Genomic DNA, 11068 nt, shown 5'->3' on the forward strand with positions numbered 1-11068 from the left:
GTATAATGTATATTAAATAAGGATAAAATTAAAAAGTTGTTGGATAAATGAAAGTTAATAAAGTTTAAATTTTTTTTTGTCTATATGAAACATGTTAAAAGTGACTTATAAATAGGATTAGACGAGTATCACACGTGTGTTGCAAAAATTTATTACTTTGATCATAGGTGAAACTGCAATGTTTTGATGATCACCTTCTTCTGGCATATTTTGTTGGAGATTAATATTACATTGGGTTATTCAAGTTGCCTCAACATTAATTATCCTCGAATTACATTAGTGTCTGTTACATCCAAGAAAAATTTGTTCAATGATGTTCTCATTTACTCAAAGGTCAGTGACACGTTGGAAAATGATATCTATTCGAGAAACATTTCAATCTCTTTCCAGTCATTTTTTCATATAACAATGTTTTGTTAATTGCTTATTCCCCGGACTATTTTATGAACCAAAGTTGTATAATTTTGTTCGTTTTATATATAATTGACCCTTATATATATATATATATATATAGACACAAACACATTTGATATGGAGATGGAGGGCGTATTCTTTCATATATGATGAGAGGAAACAGCACCTGCTTTACATAAAGACGACCAAGGAAGAGCAAGAACGCTCATTTCGGAGGGCAAACGATACCCTTAACTTTTAAAGATAACTTTTCAGAGAGGATGGTCTGCTTCTTTTGACAATTTGAATACATAAAAATGCTTTCCCTGTTTCACACTCACCATCAAAAAAATAATTTAAAAAATGAATAGTTCATTAATTTATGATATTGGTATTGGAGGATGATGTTGCTTTCCACCACCAATTTGGGCATATACATTAAAGATGCTTTCACACCCATCACTTTAGTCTCTCTGTTTTGGACAATAGTTTAGTAGGACTCATTATAATTTTGGAGATAAGGTTCAATTTTGCTCTTAAAGTTGTTGCTCAAGAGTCTTGGGTATCAGAAAGTTTTTTTAACTCAATATCATCCGAAAAGTATTAAAAATGTAGCAATATGATCCTAAAAGTATTAAAATGTTATATTTGACCGTTAAATCACCATGTTTAACTCCATAATATGCATGTGGCATCTCTTCATATGACATCATAAATTACACCGTGGCAATAATACCTCAAGACAGCTTCCTCCTCCTCCTTTGCTTTTCCCATTACTCCCCGGCCCAGTGCTCCTACCAGATTTATTTCATAAAATTCCGACTAGGAAACCAAAAGCTTTTCCCATCATCTGAAAAATATCTTCATGATGCGTGCTCTGAAACACCCAAAACTGGAATCGGCCCACGAATCTATTTCTTCGATGATCTGAACAACACCGACGATGGTTATAGTGAACCGACATCAGACTCCGACTCCGACACCATTTTCTGCATCGCCGGTGCCTTCTCCCCGAAAATCTCTTCAGCCGACGAGCCTTTTTCCAATGGCAAGATCACTTCACAGGGTTAACCGTTCGCCAAATAAAACACATCAATTCATCTTCAGTCTTGCCTTACATGTTGGCACACAAAATTCTTGGACAGACTCAGTTTATAAAGCATTGGTAAACCAAGCCAATAATTTGTACAGGACATCCAGTGAAGTCGAAGAGCTCCCCTGTTTTTAAATGGTAGGTACTTCTTAAAACCAAATTAATTGGTTAATAAGGTTGTAACTTGAAGAAAAACACAACAAGAAAACAAAAGACTAGAATCAAAAACTAACATTAAGCGAATCAATACGTTAAAAGAGATTCTTTCTCCCGAGTTTCAGAGAATGTTATGTATTTAGAAAAAGACGGTACAACAAGCTTCTGAGATAATCACCAAATGAAGATCCAAAATATCATTGCCAATAACAATACACTCTAGGATTGGGATTCGGGATGGGGATTAGGAAAAGGATTACAACGAACAAGAAACAAATGAGCCCACGACGAGGAAAGAACCACGATCCAAGGCCAACGAAGAAGATGATGAAGGGTGACTGTAGTAAACAGGACGGTACTGTGGTGGTGAAGTTAAGGTTTCAGAGCAAGCGGTGAAAGATTGAGATGAGAGCCAAAAATTTCTGAGTAGAAACATCAGTTGACTTTCTGAAGTTAGTAAACAAAGTAGGAAAGCCAAATACAATCATAACCACCAAATTTGGCATATTATCCTAATGGTTCACAATCACATATCATTCTTGTCATTCCCGCACTGTCATATTTTCCACCTGTGGCATTGCAGAGAAACCAGAAACAAATCACCAGGAAAAAGACAAGAAACAACACCTTAATTAACAACTCAAATGATTCAGAGCTTTTCACTTGATGACCAAGTGGTAAAATGAGGGTGATGATGGTTACATTCATGTCGCACGCCTGGATCCTCCTAGACCTGTCGATGATTAAAAACAGGCTTCACATGCTCTGTTCATAATTGGATTGGCCCACCGAACCAATATTATATGACATGTAAAGTTAAACAGGTGAAATACGTCATATATATGGCATCTATATTTCTTTTCATTCTAAGTTTTATTCTGTACAAGGTTTGTCTCTAATTCCAAGATGTGCATGAATGCAATTCGGACTTATATGATATCGTGAACATTAGTAAAGAGCAAAGCAAAAAATCACGTGGACCTTGGAAATTGACCAGCTATGAAGAAGACCAAAATCCCTACTGTTATGCATTGTTAATATCTATATGTATACACAATATTTACTGCCAGTGGAGCCATAGCATCAACTTCTTGGTAAGAAACCAGAATTTGGAGAGCACGGAACTAAGGCATACTAAAGGAATTAAAAATCAATTAATCCATGATCTCTACAATTTTTGGTTGCAGGTGCTTGTGGATAGAAATTATAGATAGTTACATACATATATATATATATAGTAGCTTAGTTTGGAGATTTTTCTACTCTTTCAGTCCTTAATATAAGACCTAATTGTTAAGTTGATTTTGTTCTTAAATATAAGACCTATTTATCATTTTTTTTCTAAATTATCCCATATTGATACTCTCTCAACCATAATCAAGTTAAAAAAAAGAGAAAGGATATTAAAGAAGATAATTATGACGTTTTAGAAAAAACATGTCATATTTTTTATAATTAACTAATTTATCTAACTTTCTTAATCTAATCATATTGGCTAAATAGGTTTTATATTAAGGATCAGAAGAGTAATATTTATTTATTATTTTAATGGATGATGGGCATGAGACCCAAAGGCCAGTCACATTGAGAACAAAGAATTCTTTTCATGCATAGTTGGAGGCTATAAAGAACTAAAAAAAATTGTTGGAACTGGAATTGCATCATCAAGTGATTCTTTGGTTATCCTTTGGGGCCGTTAGCTCATTTCGACATCTCTTGGTTCTCAAAGAGTGGGCATCGTGCTCAAGTTCCCTGTCCCCTGGCGCACACAAGTGCTTCTCCTAACAAAATCACGTGCTGGATGATGTTGGGACCCTTCAGCATTAGGGTGCTGGCTGGTACTGCTTGTAACAGCATCCATCTCCAGCATTAATTCCATTTTCTCCTGTGTTTCTGATGCATATATTGGCCAAATTCAGCAACTTTTTATTACGCGATCATATTTGGGCAGATGATAAGGGAATCTCCAATGGAGAATTCACATGTAAACTTGCAAGTGGCACCCTCATTAAATCACCTTTTTTGGTTTTCCCTCAACACGTGATCCACTGGATCGTACCATAACAAAACATGATCTGTACTCATATACCTGAGGTAACGGAGTTTGCTGTCACACCTGTAATAGATCTTTTCATCTTCAAAGTGGAATTTTCTATAGACTAGTGGTAAATAGTCGATCAGCGATGCGGAAACAATACAATAAGAAGCGAAACCCAATAAATGGTCAGAAGAAGCTGGTGTAAGATCAATACTAATGGACCTCTTAGCGGTCTGAGAATATTTGAAGCCCCCTGGGATTATGCTTCCGGGATAACAAAATCTAACCTCACTAGAGTTTTGTATTGCTCGCATCAGTGCGAAACCAAAGGTCTCCAGTGGCTGGCATTCATCAAGATAACAATAAGTAAGAGAAGGTGGAAGTTCTGGTAAGGACCTAAGCCTCCTGCATTCACTCAAATGAAGTTCTCTAAGCTCTGAAAGATGCTTGATGCTATTTGGCAAACTCTTAACGCTGCTTTCTTGTAGTGATAGAATCTTCAACAATGACATGACACTGATATTGTCAGGGAGCTCAGAAATCTCTTAGTATGTCAACCTCAATTCTTCTAACGAGCACCAGGCATCAAACAGAATGAGTGATTTTGATTTCTCTATTCTTCCTCCAAAACGATAAAGAGAGAATCTTTTAAGAGGTGTCAAGCAACTTCGCTCATTTACTTGAAAGCCCCTGAGAGGCCTACTGAGACGTAGCTCTTCAAGTTTATTGAACGGTCCAACTTGCAAGTTTAATGTTTTGATACCTATATATTCCAAATGTAAACTTCTCATTTCTTCTGATGACAACAAAAATTCCTCGAGAGCAAAGCAGAACGTCATCTTGAGTTCCTTGAGAGATTTCAAATGGTTATCCCCATGAAGATTCTTCAGTTTGCAGCACGCCACTAGATTCAAAGAAAAAAGTTTAGGAAGAGACAAGATTGATGGATGAAACTGCATAAACTTTCACAATTTCAGAGGTTCATTATTTCAAGATTTTGTGCCATGGAGAAATCAAGCAATTCCTTTAACTTCCGCGAATAGGCAAGATTTATTATCTTCAAATTCATAAGATCCTGTGACAATTAAAAGAGAAAAGTTACCAAAAAAGCCCTCATAATTCAATTAGACTAAAGAATGAAACGTACATTAATACATAGCCATACCTGCACACAATCCCATAGTTTTACAGCATCGTTACGATGCATATGGATTTCAACAAGTTTATCTGCACAAAAACCAAGTGGTAGAGTCTCCAATGGATAATCTTTCCAACAAAAATATCTTAGTTTATTAGGAAGTGACTCTAGACCAAAAGGAAAAAGCACTTTATATTTGCCTTGAAAATTAAGACCAATCTTGAGAAATCTTAAATTACTCATTCTACTAAAAGCGTCAGCACTCAAGTGTATGTCCCTTTCTAACTCACATGGGTTTAATGCAATGCCTTCAATTATATCAGTTCACTAGAACATAACAAAATGCAAATAATAAATCAAACAAGTGGCGAGTAAAAATTCTTCAATGAAATAATTTAATGAATGAAAAAGGAAGTTAAAGCATCCTTCATTTACCTTGTTATTTTCCAGTATATCTTGAACTTCTTTTGTCATCATTTAATAGACTTCGACTTTCAGGATGCTCTCTAGATTCCTCACGAACTATTTCTTCAGCCATTTCTTGTAGCAGATCATGAATTTCTACTCTGCTGTCACTTGAAATTGTTATGAGTGCTCTCTTTAGAAGCCTATCCATTCCAATATCCACATAGAGGTCATCATCACAAGCATCTAGCACTCTCATAATATCTTCTTTCTTTTCTCTCCTGAAGAAGAATGCAATATTTAAAAATATCCTCTGTTCTGGTATATCAAGTCCATCATAGCTTACCCTTAGTACAATTTGAATTTCCCTATTTGGATACTTTCTCAATGTTTTAAGGGCACTCACGTATGCTTTTGTATTTCTAGAGTTCAAATATGAACCCAAAACTTTTAATGCCAGAGGAAGACCTTTTGCACAGTCAATTACCTGCACTGATAACTCTTCATATCCTTGTTTGGGATGGCCTTGCTTGAAAGCATGCCAGCAAAAAAGTTGAAGCGATTCTTCCCTTTTTAATTCTTCCACCTTATGTACTTCATGAACTCCTCCACTAACAAAAACATGCTTGTCTCTGCTTGTTATGATGACTTTGCTACTTGGTCCTAATAGAAGATTTTCTTCAATAAGAGAAAGTAATTGACTTGAGGTGTCTACATTATCAAGAACTAGAAGAACTCTTGTTCTACGTAGGCTCCTCTGAATATTAGGCATTCCAATCATTCTCGGCCTTTTTTCATCTAGAAGAATAGAGAGAATTTTTTCAACCAAACAATTTATTCCATTCTTTTTTGATTCCTCTCTCACATCTTCAGTAAAGTAAGACCTACCAAATCGGTGGTAAAATTTATCAAACGCGGCACAAGCTAAGGTGGTTTTGCCTATTCCTCCTTTACCCCAAACTCCAAGAACTCTAACTTTGTGTGATTCATCTTTCATAAATAATTCAATATCAGTCAAATCTTTCTCAATTCCAATAAGGTGCTTTGGCTCCATTGTGTCTTTACCTTCTAGCTTTTTCGATACATCTTTGATTATTTCATCAATAAGGTCAGATTCATTCCTGACATGTTAAAAGAAAGAAATTGTTTTTAAAAAATCACACAGTACATTGTTAAAAATCATACATGCATAGATATAATTATCAATAATACAAGCATAGATATAATTATCTTTGAATGTCTATGGGAAACATATATAATTCATAAACTGTGACAAGATTTATGTAATAATAAATAGAAAGAGGAAACATCTTACTTAAATTTTGAGGAATTATGATAACCACCTAGATTTGCAGTTTCTTCCAAGACTGATCTCCAAACTTGCTACTTCCTTAAATCAACTTTGTAGTTATTATGATGCTGAACAAATGCATCTTCATGAGATCCTTTTTTATGCCTAACATGTGATGGGTCTATATCATAGAAAACTGGAATTACAATCTGATTATTGACTCGGTTGTATTCCATGATTATCACTAGCTCTTCTAAGCACCATCCTGAATAAGCATAGTCTTTTGAGAATATCACGAGCGCAATTCTTGATTTTTGTATTGCTTCCGAAAGTGCAGATGATATTTTATCTCCTCTCTTTGACCTCTCATCGTCATACACATTTATCCCTTTGAGTTGTAACTGCTTTCTCAAATGGCTAAGAAATCCACATCTAGTGTCTGAACCTCTAAAACTAACAAAAACATCATATTTTTCCTGCCGAACTTTGGAAGAAGTCATAAATGTTGCCATTACTGGATATTTAAAAAAAGGCTAAAGTATACTTTTAGTCATTTAACTTTACACAATGTTTCACTTTGGTCCCTTAACTTTAAAAAGTAAACTTTTAGTCATCTAACCTCAAAATTGTTAACAACAAATGATGATATTGAGTTGTTGAATGTTGATAAAATATTACTAAATGCTAACATATTAAGTTTAATATTCAAAACAACCATGATTGTCACAAAAAATATCATTTAAGTCTAAAAATTTTAGGGTTAAAGAACTAAAAGTATACTTTTTAAAGTTAAGGGACCAAATTGAAACCTTTTATAAAATTAAAAAACCAAATGTATACTTTAGCCAAAAAAAAAACCATAGGGTGTTAATCATTCCTAATAAATTTGATGCTAATCTCTCCCCTCAAGCTCCCGTTTATAACATTCTAATAAACATATAACTGCTCAAATATTATATGTCTACTCCCATGTGAATTTAATTTCTATCTAGCATGGCGATGTCAACGCGAGAAGAAGAGCATAGGTCATTAACAACTACAATTCAGACCAATAAACAGGAAATAAATTAAATAAAGGTAAGTGACTGGGCGGAGAAAAGTTCAAAGTTCTCCTCTGACAAGCAATAGTTGAGCATCTCAGAAGTAACAATACTACTAATTATAATCTGAAACGGGTTGAAGGACTTATTAGCTAAACCTATAACAAGTGGATCAGATTTCAAGGAACAAGATCTAAAATCCAGACATGAGTGTCCCAGTGTCATTGAGACTATTTTATCAAGATTAATTGTAGAAGAGGGAAATTCAGAATATATGATTAAGATTCACCATCTCACAGAAACTTTTATTTAAAATTTAACATAATATTGATCCTGCTTCATCATAAAATTCAAACAAGTGGAAATGAAAGATGGTGAAACAGAGCAAGAACACAACCATGAACCATATATATGGAACTCATTAGGAACATTATGGCTTTTCCTGATACGCATGTACTGATGCATGAATAGTTTGAAGATGTAAATTTTACAGAGACGAGGAAGAAGATCATCGTACCTGGATAGATCAAACCTTATCTCTGGCAAACTAAGAGCAAAAGTGATGTCCGGGTAGACAGCAATGCAGTTTTAAGCGAAGAACAAGGTTCCTGGGAGCTTCCTTATCAATACGAGGAGCCTTCGTTATGAGAAAGCAAGTTCAATAATTTAAATAAAATGGCAAATTGGCTTAGGCGTGTTTTCTCCATTTGCCTTGCCCCAAAAAGAAAATAAAAATCAAATAAATATTTGATTTGTTGACTTGATTGCTTTATAGTCAAATGTTATCTTCTCAAACAACAAGCGTGTTATTTAACCAGAGATTTTATGTCCATATCCAAAGCATGTAGTTTTCTTCGTTTTATATATAGTTGACCCTTTTATATATATAGAGACAGACAAATTTGATGTAGAGATGGGGGGCGCATTCTTTGTTGACAAGAAACAGGACCTACGTTACATAAAGACGACTAAGGGAGAACGAGAACGCTCATTTCGGAGGGAAAACGACATACATTTAACTTTTAAAAGTTGATAATATTAATTAAAAATAACTTTTCAGAGATGATGGTCTGCTTCTTTTGACAATTTGAATACATAAAAATGCTTTCCCTGTTTGACACTCACCATCAAAAAAATAATTAAAAAATTAAATAGTTCATTAATTTATGATATTGGTGCTAGATGATTAGGGATGGAAACAGGCCAGGCTAGGTCTAACTCTTAATAGGCCTAACCTGTGGTGAGGTCTGTTGGCTTGAGTTTGGCCTACGGCCTGTGAAAAGCCTTTTAATCAGCTTGAGCCTGGCTTGTAATCAGGCCTGGCCTGACCTATAGTCTGTTAAGAAGCCTGTTTTTTTAACAAATTTTAAATACACATAAATCAATTCAAAATTACAATAATTCAACCCAATTTATTTAAAATACAAACAGAAAATATGAAATTATCAAATTAACACAATTTGTAAAATATGTCCCCTTAGGCCCCAAAAAAAAAATCAAATATGAAAAATTATTAGAAAACATAATTTTACTCTGGTATAAAAATATCACTTCATCCTATCTCTAGTATAAAAATTAGTTGATGACTAGATCTAGTTTAAAATATGAAACTTCCTTAACCCTTTTTATATTTTAAATTTATCATTTGTTCAAACTAATTTACTAACAAAATGATATTTGATCCTGTTGTTACACATAATTGTTTTTTTAAAAAAATATGTTACATTTATTATAATTTATTTGTTTATTTAAATTAATTAAGCAACTATTATAATAAGAATTAGATTGAGCACATATATATATGATCTAAAACATAATAGGTCAATTATATATATATATATATTCTATATAAGATTAATATAAAAAGCATGAATAAAAAAAATGAATGATGCTTTTTTTTTTTTTAATGTACTTATGTTTTCTTTTTCTGTTCAAATTTTGTCATTATACATACACCACTTATTTTTATTATAGAGAATGGAAATGAAATGAAACATGTAACAAGCTCTGGATAACACGTTTATGTGGATGGAGTTTTCTCAATTAACCAATCAAAATAAAAGATTCCCTCCTGTCCATTTACAATTTTAACCTTGAAAAAAAAAAGATAACAAGCCCAGGCCGCCTGACAGGCTTAACAGGCCAACTATCAGGCTTGAGCTTAACCTAATAAAGTAAATAGGCCTTTTTACAGGCATGAACCTATTCTGATATCTAAATAGGCCAGGCCATAGGCTCCCGACAGGCCGTCTGGCCTATTTCCACTCTTATGGATGATAATGTTGCTTTCCACCATTAATTTGGGCATATACATTAAAGATGCTTTCACACTCATCAATTTTGTCTCTCTGTTTTGGGTAATAGTTTAGTAGGATTCATTATAATTTTGAGGGATAAGATCCAATTTTGCTCTGAAAGTTGTTGTCTAGGTGTTGTGAGTATCAGGAAGTTTTTTTTTAGCTCTATCGCCATGAAAGTATTAAAAATGTAGCAATGTTACTCCAACTGTTTAAAATGTTATATTTGACAGTTAAATCATCATGTTTAACTCCATAATATCATGTGGCATCTCTTCATAGGACATAATAAATTACACCATGGCAATAATACCTCATGATAGCTTCTTCTTCCTCCTTTGCTTTTCCCATTTGTCCCTGGCCCGATGCTCCTACCAGATTTATTTATTAAAATTCTGATTAGGAACCCAATTGATTTTTATATACAAGTTAAAAAGCTTTTCCCATGATCTAAAAAATATCTTCATGATACGTGCTCTGAAACACCCAAAACCGGAATCGGCCCACGGATCCATTTCTCCCATGATCTCAGCAACACTGAGGTGAAGATCATTGTGAACTGATATCAGACTCTGACTCCGACTCTGACATTTTCCGCATTGCCGGTGGCTTCTCTTAGAAAATTTCCTCATCTGAGAGCTTTTTTCCAGTGGCAAGATAACTTCACAGGGTTACCCATTCCCCAAATAAAACACATCAATTCATCTTCAATCTTGCCTTACATGATCGTGCACAAAATTCTTGGATAGTATTAGAGTCGAAGTGAAAACAAGGTAGCATAACCCAATGAAAATAAGGCAACGGAGACACGTAAGGAGAAGAGTAAGTAACGTGTGTATTGATTATATGTCTATGAACAGTAATGTCCCAATATATAGAGGTCGCTATCCAGTACAGGTATTACACGTGTAAAGCAAAAGTAAAAAATGAAGAAGAGAAGAATTGTGCCAGCATCCCACTCTCGGTTATGGGTTTTGTTTCAATGTTGGGCTCGGTTTGTGTTGGGCTTCAATACTCCCCCACGAGTTGAACTGGACTGAAAGGACAGTGAGACTCAAACACAAGATATTGAATTGAGAGGTAGGAAGAGGCTTGGTTAAGATGTTTAAGACAAGAAGTGAGGCATTCATGGACAAAATGATAATCCAAGGAAATACGTTTGGCCCTGGAGTGAAAGATAGGATTGGCAACAAGGTAGGTAGCACCCAAATTGTCAT

The 11068-nt window shown here is 34.4% G+C and overlaps 2 protein-coding genes across 2 annotated transcripts; both read right to left on the bottom strand.

The window, feature by feature from the left end:
* Positions 1 to 3655: 3655 nt before the first annotated feature.
* Positions 3656 to 6277, bottom strand: LOC114762169 (putative disease resistance protein At4g11170). Its single transcript, XM_028951627.1, has 3 exons — positions 5305 to 6277; positions 4846 to 4907; positions 3656 to 4177 (listed from the first exon to the last, which is right to left on the bottom strand). Exons 1-3 carry the CDS (start codon positions 6275 to 6277, stop codon positions 3656 to 3658), a joined length of 1557 nt encoding a protein of 518 aa, XP_028807460.1.
* A 329-nt stretch (positions 6278 to 6606) lies between these two features.
* LOC114762170 (disease resistance protein RLM3-like) lies at positions 6607 to 7026 on the bottom strand. Its single transcript, XM_028951628.1, has one exon. The coding sequence runs from the start codon at positions 7024 to 7026 to the stop codon at positions 6607 to 6609; it is 420 nt and encodes a 139-aa protein (XP_028807461.1).
* Between the last annotated feature and the right edge of the window lie 4042 nt (positions 7027 to 11068).

The sequence above is a fragment of the Neltuma alba genome, unplaced genomic scaffold (assembly GCF_004799145.2).
Source record: "Neltuma alba isolate B1F8T4 unplaced genomic scaffold, ASM479914v2 tig00011197_pilon, whole genome shotgun sequence".
NCBI classification, from domain to species: domain Eukaryota; kingdom Viridiplantae; phylum Streptophyta; class Magnoliopsida; order Fabales; family Fabaceae; genus Neltuma; species Neltuma alba.

Bases quoted from the DNA above. Each gene is read 5' to 3' on its own strand.
- LOC114762170 (XM_028951628.1), bottom strand. From the start codon at position 7,026: ATGGCAACATTTATGACTTCTTCCAAAGTTCGGCAGGAAAAATATGAT.
- LOC114762169 (XM_028951627.1), bottom strand. From the start codon at position 6,277: ATGGAGCCAAAGCACCTTATTGGAATTGAGAAAGATTTGACTGATATT. The intron at 4,908-5,304 runs GTCTATTAAATG...GTTTTTGTGCAG, and splicing joins AGAGCATCCTGAAAGTCGAA to ATAAACTTGTTGAAATCCAT. The intron at 4,178-4,845 runs GTATGGCTATGT...TCATTGTTGAAG, and splicing joins AACTATGGGATTGTGTGCAG to ATTCTATCACTACAAGAAAG.